Source organism: Lactuca virosa, chromosome 1 (genome assembly GCF_052849685.1).
Source record: "Lactuca virosa cultivar CGN04683 chromosome 1, Lactuca_virosa_CGN04683_v6, whole genome shotgun sequence".
In the NCBI taxonomy this organism is placed as follows: domain Eukaryota; kingdom Viridiplantae; phylum Streptophyta; class Magnoliopsida; order Asterales; family Asteraceae; genus Lactuca; species Lactuca virosa.
Genome location: NC_136426.1, coordinates 149,325,320 through 149,345,719, shown reverse-complemented (window position 1 = coordinate 149,345,719; position 20,400 = coordinate 149,325,320). Strand labels below are relative to the sequence as shown.

At 34.2% G+C, this 20,400-nt stretch overlaps 1 protein-coding gene and 1 long non-coding RNA gene across 2 annotated transcripts; one reads left to right on the top strand and one right to left on the bottom strand.

The window, feature by feature from the left end:
• Positions 1-1,187: 1,187 nt before the first annotated feature.
• LOC145160030 (uncharacterized) lies at positions 1,188-5,050 on the bottom strand. The gene is made up of 2 exons (XR_013738002.1): positions 4,537-5,050; positions 1,188-4,295 (listed from the first exon to the last, which is right to left on the bottom strand). It is a non-coding gene; the product is annotated as an uncharacterized LOC145160030 (long non-coding RNA).
• Positions 5,051-11,729: 6,679 nt separating this feature from the next.
• Positions 11,730-19,299, top strand: LOC145121971 (TMV resistance protein N-like). The gene is made up of 8 exons (XM_079057651.1): positions 11,730-12,244; positions 14,440-15,565; positions 15,664-15,987; positions 16,068-16,958; positions 17,091-17,691; positions 18,181-18,245; positions 18,846-19,029; positions 19,142-19,299. Exons 1-8 carry the CDS (start codon positions 11,730-11,732, stop codon positions 19,297-19,299), a joined length of 3,864 nt encoding a protein of 1,287 aa, XP_078913777.1.
• The last annotated feature ends 1,101 nt before the right edge of the window (positions 19,300-20,400 follow it).

The window sequence follows — 20,400 nt, the reverse complement described above, 5'->3', positions numbered from 1 at the left end:
TACTCGGATTAGTTGTCAGTCTAGATCTTGAACTTGAGTAGATGGATGTGAAAACAACCTTTCTCCATGGTGATTTGGATGAAGAAATATACATGGAGCAGCCTGATGGCTTTATAGTCCCAAAGAAAGAGCATCTCGTCTGTAAATTAAAGAAGACCCTTTATGGTCTTAAGCAAGCCCCAAGGCAGTGGTACAAGATCCTCTTCCTTATTACATAAATCACTTTGCAAATGAGGCCTCTTAATTTTTAAATGCATAAATTATCCTAAACCCTAAATGATGGAAATTTTATCAATAGCTCCAATCAAATCCTACACCTGCAACAACAATAATGCATCAAAGCTATGACAACTAAGAATAGAGCTCAATTAAACAAACATATATACAAACCAGAATCATATGATAGTAAATGGCAATTGTCTTAACATTCTCTATTTCTTGTTATGGAACCAATTCAAGCCCATTCTTGTTATATAAAAAGAAATTTATAAGAATTTCATAGCATATTGGTTATTATGCAAAAGTTAAGGACATAAATCACAAATAACTCGGCCAGAATTTGGAGCAATCAAGCACATGAATCGCAAATAATGGAACGTAGGAACTGAGACCGTTAAGGGAAGTAATATAAAAAGAGAAATTAAATATCCTCCTACTTTTTGTTCCTACATATCCTCCTACCCAATGAAATGGTGACATGTGTAACATTTAATGAGATTTAATGATATTTTAGGATACTAATATGACACATGTCATCATTTAAATTGGTAGGAGGATTAGTAGGATCAAAAGGTAGGAGGATATTTAATTTCTCATATAAAAATGCTGTAATATTCCTAAGAACAGAAAGTGTATGTCGATTAATTTAATAATTTTTCTTTGATATATATAAATACCATATATAATATAAAGTGTACGTTGATTAGCCCTTTAATTCTTTTATATTTGTGAGTCTGATAAACTAAAACCACCTAGGTTAAAAGCCTAAGTAACAACGCACTTTAATTTAATTGTCATAATCGAATACACTGTGTTTGGAATTCAAGATTAATTATTAAACCTACCCACAAAGACACATATGACATTACCCTTTTTTTCAATTAAATGATGAGTTCGAATTTGAAGAACAATTTCTTGCTTTTTGCTACTCGCTTTGAAGATCAATTTTGAAAAAATTTTGGACACAATTCTTTCCCAACATCATCAACCCTTATATCATTAGAAGATTAAGAGTCAGAAGGTTTTCATCAACTTACATAGAAAATCTCACTACAACAAGCCTACACTACTCTCATAATGAATCACACAACCTAATCTACAAATATTTCTGAAAGAACATCAACAAGAACGGTCAATACAGAAAACCCGAACTATTAAGAACTGTGTGTACAAGAGAGGAAAAATAAGCTCTGTGAAAAATATCTACACGTAAAAGAATGAAGCTGCAACATGAGATAACTCAATATATAGTCGGGTCAAGAATAACCCAAAGAGATTCGCGTACAAACCCATCTGAGAAACAACAACTTACAACCTGCACCCTTCAAAACAAACAAGTAAACAATATACACCCTTAACTTCAAAATGTTAGTTTGACACAATATATATCTTATTAATTTTAACACCCCCTCTCAAACTAACCATTTTGAAAAAAACATCATATTTAGAAACACAATTAAACTGAAAAAGGATCAAATAAACACAACTTTTACACAAAATATCATGCTGATATGAAGAAAGAGATTTAGTTAAAATATCAGCAACCTGGTTAGCAGAACTAATCTTAACCAATTTTATAACACCTTTTGAAATTTTTTCTCTTATAAAATAAACATCTATTTCAAAATGCTTTATCTTATCATGAAAAACAGGATTAAGAGCAATTTTAATTGCTGATTCATTATCACAAAAAATATTCACAGGAATCATATTTTTTAATCCTATATCACACAATACTTTCAAAACCCATATTAACTCACACGAAAGTGTTCCAAGAGCCCTGTATTCAGATTCAGTAGAAGACCGAGAAATTGTAGACTGTTTTTTACTTCTCCATGAGATTGGAGAACTACCAAAATAAACAACATAACCACTAACAGATTTTCGAGAAAACAAACTCTTAGCCTAATATGCATCTGAAAAACCCCTCAGAAGAAGAGAATCAGACGCAAACTTAACATATGAAACACCCATTCCTGGATTATGTTTAAGATATCTTAACAATCTCAAAGCAATTTGCAAGTGACACTTGTTAGGCTTATGCATATATTGACTTAATACCTGAACATAATAAGCAATATCTGGTCTGGTAGTAGTCAAATAGATAAGCTTTCCAATAACTTTCTGAAATTTTGTAACATTTTCAAGCAAAACACTATTATGATCACTGATAACACTATTTAACTCAAGAGGAGTCCTCACAGGTTTACATCCCAACATTCCAAATTCATGAAGCAACTCCAAACAATATTTTCTTTGAGACAAACAGACCCCATTAGGAACTTCTACAACTTCAATACCTAAAAAATATTTCAGTTTTACTAAATCTTTTATAAGAAACTGGGTTTTAAGAAAATCTTTTACTTTATTAACTTCAAATTCACTATTTCCACTAATTATAATATCATCAACATATACTAACAAAATAACCACTGAATTTCTAATACTTTTAACAAACATAGAATAATCATTAAGACTCTGTTTAAAACCAAAAGTTATCAAAGAATCACTTAATTTTGAAACATCAATTGAATCATGAAGTAATGACTCAGAAGTAATCATGTGCTGACTAGCTCCTGAGTCAACAACCCATTTCGAAAGATTGGAATTTAAAAAAGAATTTCATGAAATACCTGCCATATTGGCATTAACAGACGACTCATCCAATCCTTGCTTATTGTCACCAATGAGACTAAGGAACTTAGCATACTGTTCACTTGTTAGATAATGACAATCAGAAGAACCAGAAGACTCGGATTTAAAACCAGATTTAAGATCAGAACAACTATTACCAGAAAAATCTTTTGACTAATTATTAAACTCAGACCTTGGTTTATAATCTTTGGGATATCCAATTATTTTAAAACATTTTTTCTATAGAATGGCCCTTTAAACCACAATTCTTACATTGAGGAACTGGGCCCTTAAGAAGTGTTCTTACTATTAGAAGTTAATAGATTTGACCCATGTTTTTTATTAGACTCTTCACGAGACACCAAAGAGAAGGCAGTTTTAACAGATGGAAGAGGATCCATTAATAAAATGTGACTCTTAACTTGATTGTAGGACTCATCTAAGCCACTTAAAAACTGCATAAGCTTCATTAATTTTGAATGACTATTAAAACTAGCAAAGGCTTCACATGTGCAATCAGTTATATTAGTTAATCCATCAAATTATTTCCAATAAAAATCCAGTTTATTAAAGTAATCTGACAAAGACAAACTGCCCTGAACAAAAGAGTTAATTTTGTGATGTACATTAAAAATGACAGACCCATCAGTTTTATGATAAGTTTCAAATAACTTTGTCCAGACTTCTTGAGCACTCTCAGAACAAGCATGATTAGCATATATATTTTCAGAAATAGACCCAAGAATCCAAGAACAGGTAACATCATTAGCCCGTTCCCATTTGGATGCTTTAACGGGATCATTAACAGGTTTGGTCGCAGTTCCATCGGTAAAACCGAGTTTGTTTCGAGCTTTTAAAGCTCTAATCATGGAACTACGCCAAACTCTATAATTCCCAGTTCCTAACAGTTTGAAGTTAATGACACTAGTAACTGCATTATCAGAAGGATGCACATAAAGGGGATCATTTATATTAACAACTGAATCATTTTTACTACCATTAGAAGACTCATTAGTTGGACCAGCCATAATAAACAACTAAACAAACAGATCAAGAAAAAAAAACACAGATAACTGCAATGACTAAGTCCAGATGATATCCACAGTATGTTGGGATCCAGGACCGTCAAAACAGAAAGAACAAAATAAAAAATAACAGGTGTACTCAAGACACCAGGATCTCCCACAACTATACTAAGAATAAGCTGTAGAAGGGAACAAGATACTCTTACAGAGGTCCGATTGGAAACCTTGAAGAACAATCAATTTTATAGATCGACTCTCGTTATTCCGTTCCCTCTAGAGTTAAATGGTGACCAAATCCGATTTCTAGAGAGTTATTTCAGAACATAACTGAGATTAATCGATCAAGAAGAGATCCACTCTGGTTCACCAAAGGAAACACGAACTCAGTCAAACACCAACAACAAATCTTCACAGAATCTGAAAAAAAAAACAAAAAACTTGCAGTAGCCGAGATCTAAACTGAACAAGAAACAAGAAGAAGAATTCGACTTAGGGTTTTGAAACCCTAGATCGGAAACAACGTCTGACATTCACAGATTCAGACAAATACGTAAGAGTTTTGTTTTTAAAAAAACTCTCAGCAACTTAGAAGAGAAAGAACAGGGACGAGAACAGTGACGATTAAAAAAACACAAAGAGAAAAGAAAATGAACTGTACCTCTTCAAAGCATCACTGATGACTGATCGGAAAACACGATTGAAACATTGCGCTCTGATACCATGAAAAAACTTTGGACACAATTTTTTCCCAACATCATCAACCCTTATATCATTAGAAGATTAAGAGTCAGAAGGTTTTCATCAACTTACATAGAAAATCTCACTACAACAAGCCTACACTACTCTCATAATGAATCACACATCCTAATCTACAAATATTTCTGAAAGAACATCAACAAGAACGGTCAATACAAAAAACCCTAACTATTAAGAACTGTGTGTACAAGAGAGGAAAAATAAGCTCTATGAAAAATATCTACACGTAAAAGAATGAAGCTGCAACAGGAGATAACTCAATATATAGTCGGGTCAAGAATAACCCGAAGAGATCCGCGTACAAACCCATCTGAGAAACAACAACTTACAACCTGCACCCTTCAAAAAAAACAACTAAACAATATACACCCTTAACTTCAAAATGTTAGTTTGACACAATATATATCTTATTAATTTTAACATTTCTTGCTTTCGCTACTACTATGCTAATTAATAAGGTAACTTTTCATTTTTATTACATTTAATTTTTCAAGTAATTTGTAATTGACAATATAATCAATTTGTAAGTAGCTACGCTATATCTAAGTTCTAACTAATTATTTTAGTAAATGGGTGAATTAACTGATAACATTGGTGAAGTTTGTACCTGTACACAACACATCAGGTAACTCACAGAGGATGAAAGAGATTTTCTACACTTATACAAACTGCAATTTTCTTATATATGAAACTGCCATACATGGCTTACACGAAGAAAGCAAAACAAATACCGGAAGAAACTAAAGCACTACCACATACATGACTTCTAAAAGTACGGAACTACCCACTACCAAAAAAGACAAAGCCAAAGAACATAAAATAAAATAAAGTAAAGGAACACATGTGCATAGCATGTGACATGAGATAGATAAGGTGTTGTACCTAAACACTCCCTCTCAAGACCTATTTCGATCATTCTCATTTACTCACAAAATTGAGCCATCTTCATTCTTGACAAGCCTTTAGTACGTGAATGAATCTACACACGTCTTCACATACGATAGATCAATTTCTCCTTTCAGCACCTTTTCGCGAATAAAATGATAATGAACCTCCACATGTTTTGTTCAAGCATGAAACGTTGGGTTCTTTGCAAGTTGAATTGATGATAAGTTGTCACAGAAGATTGGAATTTTGTAGTCTACCTCCTTGTTGAAATTCTTTAAGAGTTGGATCAACCACACGCTTTCTTGAGTTGCCATGGCTGCTGCTCGATACTCAGCCTCAGTTGTGGAAAGGGACACAGTCAGGTTGCCTTTTACTACTCTATGATAAAGCACTAGATTCTAACATAAAGACATCCGGTTGTTGAGCGACGTGTATTCAGATCACCAGCATAATCAACATCACAAAATCTAGATAACTTACACACTGGCTCCCTCTTAAACACTATGCCATAGTTTATTGTTGTCTTAATGTACCTCAGGACGACTTTACGAATGGCATCAAGGTGTGGTTTCCTTGGTGTCCGCATGAAACAACTTAATAGGCCCACCACAAAAGAAAAAGCAAGATCTAGTCTTGTTAACATGAGATAAATAAGGCTTCCAACAATTTTCATGTACATGGTAGTATCCTCCAACTTCCTTCCAAAATTAGAACATAATTTTACATTCATGTCTACTTGACAGTAGGTTTGCAATCAAGCATACCAAACCAATTTAACAAATCAATAGAATACTTTGTTGGTGCAACATAATATCTCCCTTCTCATATATCACTTCCAAACCAAGAAAATGTCAAAGTTTTCCAAGGTCTTTCATGTGAAATCGGGTACACAAGTTTTCTTTCAGTTGAGTAATAACTTCAACAAAGTCACCGGTGATGATCATTAGATCATCTACATACACTAGGACAATCGCTACTTTGTCTTCTAAGAACTCGAAAATCTTTCCAAACCACGCTCTTGGCGATTGCTTCAGCCCATACCATACAGAGCCTTCTTTAGCTTACACACATAGTTGGAGTGTTTCGTGCTTTCAAACCTCATTGGCTGCTCCATATGAATGACATGGTCGAGATCTCCATACAGAAACACGTTGCTCACATCCATTTGCCAAAGCGTCCAACCCTTACTTGCACCCTTACTTGTAGCTAGGGCGAAGAGAACTCGAATTGTGGTCAATTCAACCACTGGACTGAACGTGTCCTCATAATCGAGCCCAAGTTTTTGTGAAAAACCACAAGATACTAAACGGGCTTTGGACCTTTCAATCGACCCATTAGCTTTTATTTTCACCTTCTATATACCTATTTGCATGAAATGGGCTTCACCCCATTAGGTTTTGGAATAACTCCCATGTCTGATTGTGATTTAAAGCTGGCATTTCCTCTTCTATTGCTTGAACCCATTCTTGTTTTGTACTTGCCGCTTAAAAGACTCAGGTTCACAAATGTTGGATTCAACAATACCTGTGTTTGCATACCTAGAATTGGGTCTTCTGACCCTAGTCGACCTCCTGAGGTTTATCGGATCATCATCATCATTGTCATTAGGTTTTTGTGAGTGAAATATTCCCGTCTGCCAGGGTTGAGACTCTTGAACTTTGGTTACCTCTTCTTCAATGACATTGTCACCTTCATCAATGTTCAAGTGAATTCTTGAAGATTCCAGCCCTTCTTTAAATACATCAGAATAAGGAAAGAGTTTCATATTAGATGACCACCATGAAGATGTCTCATCAAATACCACGTTTCTCGACACAACACTTCCACTGCTGGGTTCATAACAACGCCACTCTTTTTTTCTTGATCATACCCAATAAAGATGTAACGAACAACTTTCTTCTCCATTTTATGACCAAAATGGTTGGGTATAAAAACAAAGCACACACATCCAAAAATCCTTAAGTGACATACATTGGGTTTAATCTTCAAAAGTTTCTCTTACGGAGATATGTATGAGATAGAAATTGTGGACAATGGTTGTGAATAAGAAGAGAGCTAAAGAGAAGAGAGATCAGAGACACGGGAGATGAACAAGGGAGAAGTGCACAAGTTTTTTAGTTTGTTTGTTTCTTTTTTTTTTAACAAAAGAAAGGGAACTTTTGTTGATGAAAATGGATTGTAACATTAATATCAGTTCGTGCAATAAGGGCGTAAGAGCTCCATTTCCTTCTGTCTTTATCACTTTTATCTCTTTCCTCTATCTTTTGCTTCTCTCTCCTCTTTTTTTCTCTCTTCTTGAACTCCTTCTTTCGTTGCTCCACCGGTGTCGACACCTTCGGCTGCTTTTGTTCCGCTTCGAGGTAGATTCGTTGTTGCTTTCATAAGAAGAGATCAAAGCTGAAGACGATGGAGATGAAGAGATAGAATCTTAGGTATGCATTAGTTCACATGGTGAGAGCTCAAAACTCGAACCAATCGTGAGACCTAGAGGAGAGGGCGTAGAGGTAGAAGAAGACGGGGTATTTCAAATTTTTGGGGGATTTGGTTTCCCCCATAGCGGGGTTGTGACTATTAAAAATTTATAAATCTATATCTCTACACGACTCCCGTTTAATATAGGTGCCCTCCGTGTTTGTAATTTTTTTTGTTGCATACTAATTTTAGCGCACGCACAACTGCTTGTCCTCTATCCTTCAAATTTTGGAAAACGGACATTATTTTTAGGACATGCAAAAAAAATGTATCATAAATCAGTGCATATCATTATTAGTGTCATTAAATGGTTGTTATCTAGCGTTACATTTTTAATAATTTCGATTAATACTTTATTAAAATTAAGATGACATGGCTTTTATAAACATGACTGGACATTTTAGTTTCTTAGAAGAACAAATTCAATCGATCTTGGTGGGAAATCGAATTGAATATGTTGTCTTCACCTTCCAGAAACATTATGTTCTAACACTTTATGTACGTTTTCATACATATCCTTAAAAAATGTCACGTAAGCTGGCTAAGGGCTATAGTTTGTTAATGGACTAAAACAAGACGATTTTGAAAAGTTTATTACCTACAAGTGAAAAAATAAATAGAGTAACTAAAAATGGATAAACAGAATTGTTCATTGGTTATTTATAACATTTTCTCTAAATTTTAACTGACATTACCTACGATATCCGGTTAAAAAAACCAAAATGAGATGATTTTGAAATGTTCATCATCTAAATTGACAAAAATAAATTTAATACTAAAAAAAATGAAATAGTTTATTTGATTATTTCAAACATTTCCTCAAAATTCTAAGCATTAATTGAGAAAGAACTCTACACGCGTTAGAATGGGACATTGTTAGTATGGTGTTATAATTTGTTAAAACTAAAAGTCATATTGACGACGAGGTCGAACTACTCTCCCTCGTAAATTTCAAGCATTTAATCGTTGGAATGTGATATTGTTATTTGTTAAAAAAATATGAAAAATCATACTTTTTATAATTTTAATTTTTTGCCTTCTATCCTAATATTTTAACTTTTTGACATTTTCATCTTAAATTAACATTTTTTTCACGATATCAAGCCTCCCACTTTTGCAACTCATACCACCGTTCTCTGTTGCCCACACATTGACCACAAGACAACGGTCCACCGCTAACCGCATCGCTCTCCTCCTGTTCCATTGCATTAACCACTGAGAGCATAGGTTTTCCACCATCACCCTCATCTATATTTTTCTCATTATCGGACTGTTGTTCTCCCAAAACAATGAGGCAATCAATCTTTATCGACATATGTCGACAATACCGGAGCTTTGATTTTTTTATTCTAATACTACTTCCGTCCCAAATTAATTGTCCATATCTGACTTTTCCAACTTTAAAATGAGATGATTTTGATAATTCCAGATCCGTTACTTAAATTTGGAAATAATAAGTGAGTAACTAAACACAGATAAAATGGAATAACTCGTTGGTCATCTATAACATTTTGGCTGAAGTTTAACTGTATTATCTATGATACCTGATTAAAAAAACTAAAATTGAAATTATTTTGAAAAGTATATTAACCAAAGATAAAAAAAAATATGGTCAATGATTAAAAATGGAAAAATAAATAGTATTTTGATCATTTCAACATTTTCCCAAAGTTCTATACATCTTTTTTTTAACCTACAAATGCAAATATTATAATCTACTCCTCACTAACACATCTAATTTCACATATGTCCACCATGAGACTTGAACCCTTAATCTCAAGGAGGGAGGGCACCACCTGATATCGCTGCCCTTTCGTAAAGTTCTATACATCAATTGAGAAAAAAATCTAAACGCGTTAGAATTTTACATTGTTTGTGGGCGATATAATTTGTGAAAACTGAAAAGTCGTATTGAAGACGAGGTCCAACTACTCTTCCTCGTAAATTCCAAGCATTTAATCGTTAGAATGTGATATTCTTTTTGTGGGACAGTGGGTTTTATAATCTCTGAAGAACAAAAAAAAAAAAGAAATTCACACTTTTAATATCTCAAGGAGGGAGGGCACCACCTGATATCGCTGCCCTTTCGTAAAGTTCTATACATTAATTGAGAAAAAAAAAATCTAAACGCGTTAGAATTTTACATTGTTTGTGGGCGATATAATTTGTGAAAACTGAAAAGTCGTATTGAAGACGAGGTCCAAGTACTCTTCCTCGTAAATTCCAAGCATTTAATCGTTAGAATGTGATATTCTTTTTGTGGGACAGTGGGTTTTATAATCTCTGAAGAACAAAAAAAAGAAATTCACACTTTTAATAATTTAATATTTTTGCCTTTTATCCTGAAGTTTTAAAATTTTGCCATTTTCATCCTAAATTAGCATTAGCTCATGCTTTTAGTCCTCCCACTTTTGCGATTCTTCGTCATCCTCTGTTGCCCACACATTGACCACCGGACACCGTCCACCACTAACCCCATCGCACTCCTCCTTCTCCATCGCCTTTTCCACTGAGTGTGCATTAGCTTTTCCACCATCGCCCTCATCTGTTTTTCTCATTATCCGACTGCTGTAATTCCAAAACAACGAGACAAACATTCTTTATCACAGAGGTCAGTATCGGAACTTTGATTTTTGATTCTAATAATGATTTTCGATTAAGGATTTGTTTTTCTTGGTGGTCTTTATCATTTGGTTATTTTATTATGCTTTAGGGTTTGGGTTTGATATTGTTATTTTGATCTAGGGTTTGGAAGGTGGTAGATATGGAAATACACTAAACATTACTGTTATGCACTTTCGTCTTTTGGGATTATATTTGAAGATATGGTAGTGTTAACTTGTTTTATTCATGGGAATCGAGAAATCTCATAGCTTGGTAGAAGCGGTTTCACTTTTCATATCATTTTGGTTAAGTAGAAGATTTCTAGAGAGTTCTTTTTATGTTGTTAGACAAAGGCAAAATGGTTACTTACTAAATGGATCAAAAGCTGGACTGTCCATTAAGTTAAACAACCTAGAGACTAAAGACGTGATCGAACATTGTTTTAGGGATGAAATATGCAAAAAATAAAACTATTACCCCATGTTAATGAAAAGTGTGGACGATTATTGTAATTTAGCCTTTATTAAAATACTTGGTTGAGATCGATTAATGGACATTAAGGAAGATTCAAAACAATAATACAGTAACTTATTATATTTTCATATCCAAGGAATATGTAATATTTTCGATGCGAGAGCTTTTAGCTTTTAGCTCTTAAGAAAAAGTTCGAATTTAAATACAAAACTTCGTTTGGGAATACAAGTTTGACGCTTTTACTGTAGAAAAAAAAAGTTCGAATCCAAAATGCCTCATGAACTAGCTTATAGTTTTTATGTAATTTTACATCTTTAAAAACTTACAACTACTTTTTCCAAACACTTCTACACAAATAAAAGCTACAACGTCGACGTACCCGTTGCCAACTAGTTTGGCCAAACATATCCTAAACTTCATAGATGCTCATGTCTATAGGTATGTTGAAATTGTCAAAGTCAAGAATTTGGACCCCATTTTTTTTAGGAAACTGTTTTTTCAGTTTCTTATAAATCTCTAAGAAAATTCGAAGATAATGCATGTTTATTTATCAATAGCCGTTGTTTCTTGGAGTTCCTCTATAAAAAAAAAGACTACTTACTTTCATTTTTATTGTAAATCTAGTCTCAAATTAGTCATACCTTCCCATCACTCATAATGGTTAGCAAAGGATCATCTTCTTCATCTACCAATGATCATAAATATGATGTATTTTTAAGTTTTCGGGGTGCTGATACTCGTTATGGTTTCACCCATGAACTCCATAAAGCCCTCCAGAATGTCAATATCTCTACCTTTTTTGATGATGAAGAGATGGAAACGGGAGGAGACCTAAAGCCAGAATTGGAGAGTGCGATTAAATCATCTAGGGTTTCAATCGTCGTGCTGTCCAAGACTTATGCTAGTTCATCATGGTGTCTCAATGAATTGGTTCTGATCCTTGAGCAACGTATGACATCCAACCAAATTGTTATCCCAGTCTTTTACTATGTTGAGCCCACCCATGTCAGGAAGCAACAAGATACCTATGGAGATGCAATGGCTGTACACCAACAGAACATTGGGGCTGAGCCAGATGCAGAGAAAAGACGTCAGTTGGCTGAAAAGATGGATAGATGGATTAAAGCGCTTGAAGCAGTTGCTGATTTAAAAGGGGTGGACGTAAAGGGAAGGTAAACACTTTCTTAACTGCTTCAACTTTGTTTGATTAACCATAAAATTTGAATGCCGTATTTTCTGAATGCACGTTTCTTAAACTTCAGAAAAATACACATATTATCTAATATAGCTAAATTGGACCAATATCTTTCATCTAATTTTTATTTATATATGATATGATAAATTAATGCATTGGACTTTAAAATTGGATAAAGATGCGTCAATGATTCACCATTTTCATAATATCTAACATGCGTTCGGTTAGAATCAAAATTGAATAAATTGCTAATTAATGTGAACGCAAGTGGCCAGTGGGCTGCTGCTACTCTTTTTGTTCCCACCTCTTGGTTTACTCGCCAGATTTCTAGAGATAGTCTACAACCCATGCCATTTTCAGCGCTAGAATGGTGCAAACAGTAATTCATCTCCGACCTATTACACCATTTTTTACACAAAAAAATATATTCCTAGTATAATTACCCTTTTAACTTACACAAATTGTCCAAAAAAAATAAACACCCCTTCAGTTTAATTATTAGCTTTTCGTCAATTTGTATGACAACCTTTTTGTTTCAATAGGTTTAGAAAACATATATTATCACAGAGTTTTTAAATTGTTAAATAAATTCAAAACACAATGATTACCACAAAATATTTCATCACTAAGTATTTGATTTTACAAAAAATATTAAAATTTTCAAACAGTTTTGAAACATAAAAATCAAATTTTATATTTATGATTAACTAATTTCAGTATAATTTATAAAGGATATTACAACTTATAATTATTACATCTAAAGTATAACTAGTTAATTAAATAAACTATAAATGTATAAACCTATAACCCGAGGGATATAAATTGCCACTTGAAAGTTTGACACTATTTGGGTGTAACGGAGTAGTATAACACCAAATTTTGGTGTTATTATATTTGTTTACAACAACATGGTGTTGGGTTGGAGAGAAAGGGTGCAGAAAATGCTGCACCCTTTATATTTTTGGTGTCAAAGTTTTTTTTTTTTTTTTTTTTTTTTTTTTGTGAAACCTTAATAACTAAAGCTTGTAGATACCGATACGTTGAGAGATACAATTTTAAAAAAAAGGAAACATCGATGAATTAACAATTTCATTTAGAGAAAGAAGAAGTGGTTGGCAATTTTAGGCAAGATTTGATAAAATAAAAAAAATAAAAAAAAAGGCTCTCCCATGTGAATTTCTCTTATCCAATTCCTGTTTGTAAGTTAATAGCCTAACGTCTAATTAGTACACCAATAACAATAACAATATCCACTTAATGGGTTAAGATGAGGTTAGATGTAGGTAACTTCTACTAGCAGGTAGGGAGACTACTTCCATTGATCGCCCCATCATAACAATAATACACGATTCCACACTAGATTATCTCAATCATATAAAACATCAACTCACAATCAAGAATAAGTCAATAAGCAAATAATAAGGTGTGAGGCGGTGCAGAAGACAAGGTGATGTAGATGAGGGGTGGGTAATTGGTCCCAAAAAAATACTAACAAAGAAAATTACAAACCACAACGGTCAATGAGGGAAAAATGGTCAATTGTTACAACTCTAACAGATTTCATTTTACGGTGTTAATCGGAGGGACCTTGAACATAATCAAATTGAGAAAAAGGACCGTTTATGGAAATAACTGTATTTGAGTACCAAAACTAAAGAAATCGATAATCCACATGGACAATTTTTTCAGTTTAGTCTATTATAATTTCATACTGTTGCAATACCATAACATCGATTATTGTATCACAAGTATTTTAATTACTATGAAAAAACATTTCTACTTCTAGCAGTATAGTATAACCTGACATGTTGTTTAGAGAAATGCTTAGCCACATCAAGATTTTAGTTTGATGAAACTCTAGAAACATAATGAAATTTGGTTGCCCACTAAAGATACGTATCTAGCTGTTAAAAAAAACTAAAGATACGTATCTTATATTACAATGATGGCTCTGGTCTTATTATACATTAAAATTATGACCTTATATAGCAGATGCATATGGTAAGAACTGCAAATATGATATAAGTTTGATGTGAAAAACTTAACTAAACATGATAGCTTTATAATATGATATAAATTTGATTTAGTTCTTTAGATAGATTAAATCTCTAAATATGGTATTTCAGTTTATTTGGATTGTTCTTTGCGGTTCTTATTAAACTCATGTTTCAGGCCAGAGGCGGAGTTTATTAAAGAAATTGTCAAGGATATTTACAGTAGATTATGTATTTCCTCAAGGATTCCTGTGCCACAACTTTTTGGGATTGACGATTCCATTAATTCTCTGACTTCATGGTTGAATGATGAATCCTCACATACAGCAGACATTTACACTATTTGGGGTATTGCTGGGATCGGGAAGACGTCTTTAGCCAAATACGTCTATCGGTTACACTCTCATGAATTCGACACAAGCAGCTTCATTGGAGATATTAGTAGGAGATGCAATAGTTTTAATGGTTTGCTTGATTTACAAAAACAACTTTTTGATGACATTTTTAAACCAAATTCAATTCAAGTTCACGAGGTTTCTCTATACATCCCAATGATAGAAAATGCATTAGCCAGTAAAAAGGTGTTTCTTGTTCTTGATGATATTGATAACCTCGACCAGTTGAATGCATTACTTGGAAGCAAAGGTTTTCAAGCAGGGAGTAAAATCATCATAACAACAAAGAACAAATGGTTGACAAAGAGTTGTGAACTATTCAAAAGGTCTGCTAAACCCAAGAATACAAAGCACTTTCTTCAAGGCTTAAATACGACTGAATCACGACGACTTCTCTGTTTTCATGCATTCATGTCCAATGATCCCATGACAGGTTATGAAGAGGTGTTAGAAAAACTTGTGATGTATTGTGATGGACATCCATTGGCTCTTGAAGTTTTGGGCAGGTCACTGCATAAAAGAGATGTAGCTTACTGGGAGGGCCACTTGGAAACACTAAAGAAGGAAAATGGTTCCCCTGTAAATAATATACTAAGAATAAGCTTCGACTCTTTGCCGTCCGAAAATGATAAGGACTTGTTTAAGCATATTGCTTGTTTTTTTGTTGGAGTGGATAAATATTTTACTGAAGCAATTTTAAAAGCATGTAATATAAATACAAGTTTTGGGTTCACAAATCTCTTTGACAGATGCCTTCTTAGCATTGAAGAGAATAACATATTGATGATGCATCAGTTGCTTCAAGAGATGGGAAGATACCTAGTACGTGAAGAATCACCAAACAAGCCATGGATGCGAAGTCGATTATGGTGTCATGAAGAGTCATTCGAAGTGTTGAAACAACAAAAGGTAAGAGGCCATGTATACTTGTTCAGAGTATTTTTGTATCGTCTATATATACATGGTGATGACATTTTTTAATTCTGTTGCATTCCTTTTATTCTTAGGGTACCGAAAATGTTTTAGGCCTAGGCCTAGACATGAGATTGCTCAAGAAAGAGAAGTCATGTGGATCAATTGAGTTGAAAACGGATGCCTTGAGTAACATGGTTAATCTAATACTGCTACAACTTAATGATGTGCAAATGAAAGGGACTTACAAGAAATTTCCTGAAAAAATAAGATGGTTGTGTATACATGGGTTTCCTTTGAAGTCGATACCTTCAGACTTACCGATGGATAATCTAGTGGCTCTGGACTTGTCATATAGCAAGTTTGAGTCATTTGACATTTGTTGTAGTAATCCACAACGACCTCGGAAGAGGCAAAAGGTAACACATCTGTCTTTATTATTATTCCATGTTGAGTTGATCAAATTCAATACTATTCTAACTTATCTTCATGTCAGCAGTTGATTGGATCACATTCAAAAGAGATAAGGTTGCTAAGATCATTAAAATTTCTTAATTTAAGTTTCTGTGAAAAGCTTTGTAGTCTGGACTGTTTTGACGGGCTCCCTGCACTTGAGTGGTTAATAGTTACAAATTGCGTTGGTTTGTTGGAGATTTCTGAATCAATTCAGCAATGTGTTGAACTTGTCCATATTAATTTGAGCTACTGCATCAAGCTTGGAAAACTTCCAAGAACCATATGCATGTTAAAGAAGGTTAAAACATTATTGCTAGAGGGCTGTAGAATCGGTCCTCAAATGGAGGTTATGGACATGGATTCATTGGTAAACAAAATTGGTATAAACGCAGAAACATTTTTCTCCGCAATTATGAACTCCATACCAACAGATTCCAAGTTCTTTACGAATTTACCATTATCTTTAGTAAAATTGTGGCTTGGAAATAATAATTTGACCACAAAATCCTTTCCCATGGACTTTAGTTGCCTATCCGTGTTAAAAGAGTTATGTTTAGATGACAATCCTATCAGTTCCATGCCCAATTGTGTGAGAAGCCTTCCTAGGCTTGAGCTACTTCGTATGGCTGGCTGTAGCATTCTGACGTCAGTCGAGTATCCTCCACCTACACTAAGATATTTGAACCTCCTTTCTACTGATGGCTGGCTACAAAAAGTTGTATTTGATCCAGAAATGTCCCCACTCAGGTTGGGAATGCTTGGACAACAAATAGTAATTCCATGTGATATCGAAGGCATAGTCAAAATCGAACGAATGACAGCTGTTGAGGAAAAGTTATTAGATAGTTTGGGCTGGACTAATCCAGACTTTCCTTACGAGAAGTGCATGGAAACTTTTTTTGCAGATAAAAAACCAGAAGAATCTAAAAATAAGGTTTGCTCTAATTAACTATATATCTGCATTTGTGTGAATATAGTTATATGATTTTGGCTCATTTTATAACCTAGTGTGTGTGTGTGTGTGTATATATATATATATATATATATATATATATATATATGACAGATGTGTTATGAATTCGGAATATTCACCACGCATTATATGGGGAAAGAGCAACCGAATTGGATTACAAAACGAAGCAAGGGACCATCAATATCATTTACCATCCCATCATCTCCTTTCAATCTCAGGGGATTGAATTTGTGCTTTGTAGAGATGCTTCGGGATCTGTTTTCTCCAGATGTGTCAGTGGTTTGTACTTCGCCAACGATTAAAATTAATAATACAACAAAGAACCTCACCTGGATATACACGACTTCTCTTAATAAATTCCAAGTAGATGGAGAGTGTCTTATATTGCTAAGCCATTGGATGTTTGGGATAAATGAGATGGAAGCGGGTGATCATGTTACTATAACCGGAAAAATGGACATTGGATCTACAAAGGAGTGTGGGGTGAGTTTTGTGTATGATGATAAAAAAACGGATGAAGAAGAAGATGTTTTGGGTGATTACAAGTCATGGAATCATATCATTGGTGGAGATCTCTCCGGATTTCAGTTAACAACAGGAGAATATATCTTAGACTTTGGAGGATATGAGCGGGACGACATTGCAATTGACAATTCTTTATATGAATTTGTTGGAAACGGTGCAGTCTATAAAGGTAGATGTCATTACTATTAAAATTACTTTTTCTTGTGCCTTGGGTACGTATTACTTTTTATCTATTTTTTATGCACCAAGAACATAGTGGAAAATTGGAAATGAGGCAACCCACAATACTATACATCCAACAACATCCATGAGTTATTGAAAAACCTAATTATTTTAAATAAATGGATCATTGATCCAAACAAAGACTTTTATTATTGGTTTTATCAATTTTTAAAATATAAGTTCATTTTTATCGAATATAGAAACTTAGAGTTCTACTTTACTTTTTAAATGGATCGACCCTGGTGGATAATGAATAGACACTACGTTTTGATCTGCCTAAATAGGATTATTTGTTGACAAGTTTTTTAATATGTTGGATCACATAAATATATTGGATCGGATTTAGATCAGGTTCGAAGTCATCATTGTGAGGCCTAGCTACTAGTGGATGTATGCGCATTATAATTAACATATTACTTTTTATCTCTTTTATCAGAAAAGCAAATGTGGTTTAGAGCTTTCCCCCAAAAGAAGTCCGACATAGATGGTCACACACTTGAGGTATATTTCTGTATATACCCAAACGTTTTTACAACTTGAATAAAAAGGCACACATGCACAACCAATTCAATATGTTATCAAACAAACTTCTTAAATATTGATTAGTGATGTAACAAAATAAAAGGAGTTATAACCTTGTAATATATGTTTGGAAATTGACAAAAAGAAAAAAAAAAAACAAAAACAAAAAAACCAGCTAACTATAATTTTACCCATGATTTGAATCAAAGGAAATCCATGGGTAAAACCCATTACCATGGATTTGACCCCTGGGTAAAGTGGCTGTTTATCCGCTTTGTTGTTGTGTACTTGTTTATGATGTATAATTGGAGGCCATCATAGATGGGCTTAAAAGAAATTTGTCCCAAAATCTTGTCGATTGGGGGAAGATTCTCTGTACCTATCTGTATTTTTTTTGACCGGGGGTTTTAGAACTGAACACTTTCTCATATTTTGTACCTTATCTTCGACGGGGTTTCTTGATAAAGATTAATCAGTTTTTGCAAGTAGGTTTAACTTTTTAATAGATATAATATACGTATTATCATTTCCTAAGTCAAAAAGATTAAATATACCATTATTTCTTTAACACTGGAGCAGGAACAAGACAATGGCTTTGTGAAAGAAGGGAAGAATACCATCATTGGGGGCAACAGCAGTGGTATCTCATTCAAATCTGACGATGAAGGTTCTATTGGCAAGGAAGAAAATAGTCATGGGTGCAAGGATAACTTACCTCCGTTCAATCTTAGTGTTCTTCAATATCTGGATTGTTTACTCGAAGGTATATCCTACTAATGGTGGAAATTCTTGTACAAAGTAGTCAACTAGTCATACTGAAAGTCATTATTACTCGAAGGTAGTCCTACTATTTCTAATCTCTATTTCCTTTGTAGGTCCTGACGGAGAGCAACTGTTTTCTTTCCCCTTGGAAAAGATGAGGGATTTAGATGACATTCTCCTGCCTGGTTCTTCTGACGAACAAGATGATGCGGAGGTGGATTACATGAAGTCATCGGAGCCCAGCTCTTCAGGAACGAACTCAGAAGAGTAGAAAGAAGACTGCTAATGATGTGAGATGACCGGAATTTGAGATCTAGAAGCCGTCAGAGGTGCCAGTTTATGGATCTGGAGCAGATATTGGAATTTCCTTCTTATGTTGAGAAGGAACTGTGTATTGATAAAGGTAAAAGCTATTGATGTAACTGAGGGGACGTCTGAGCAACAACGCTCTTGGTATCTCAATAATACGAGGAAAATTGAAGCCGAGCATTATGAGTTGGAGTTTGGAAAGTCAATTGGAGCACTCAGAAGCTCTAAGAGAAGAAGCTCACCTAATGAATTTTTCGTTGGAAGAGTCCAACTCTGAACTTGCGAGTAGACTAGAGGTGTTGGAGTCTGAAAAGAAGCAGTTGGAAGAAAAGATTGTCATGCTGGAGGCTGCTGATGCTGAACGAATGGAGCAGTTGAAAGTTGCCATAGAGGGCTTAACTGTGTGTTGTGCCGATATTGAGTGGGTCTTAACTGTGTGTTGCATGGTTTTCTTTTACTCTAGCTACGAGTCCTTTGGTCTTTCATCCAAGATTCAGGTTCTGTTTGGGTAGGTTGGCTGGTTAGATCCTCGGGGTGCTAGTTTGTTGGTGCCTCAGTGGGATGTTTTGGTTCAAGTCTCACATTGCTTCGTGAGTGGATTCCCAATTTTGTTGATGCAATGTTTCTAAAACTTGACCTGAAAATCACAAAGCACGGAAGTGATACTTGATCAGTTATAGATTTATCAGTATTCTGCATGATAGCGAGAATCACACAATCAACATGCTAGATAAGAAAAATGTTGTGAATACTAGTGATAAAGAATGAAGGAAACTTGACTTAATTGGCAGGAGCACCTATGAGGAGGTATAACATCCTCCTCTTGAAAAATTATGATCAAAGGCCTTACAGAATATTTGTAATTTTGACTTCAATATTGTAAAATAACTAAACTGAAGGTACTCGCACCTTGGTGAACTTCACCTGGTCATGCAACGTTTTAACCATTTCATATGCTTTAAAAGGAAACTACTTCTCGATAAATCATTGAAGATAAATAATAATATTACGCCCAAAAAGTGCATTGCTTCAAACTTGTTTAACTGGATAGATTAGCAGTCTT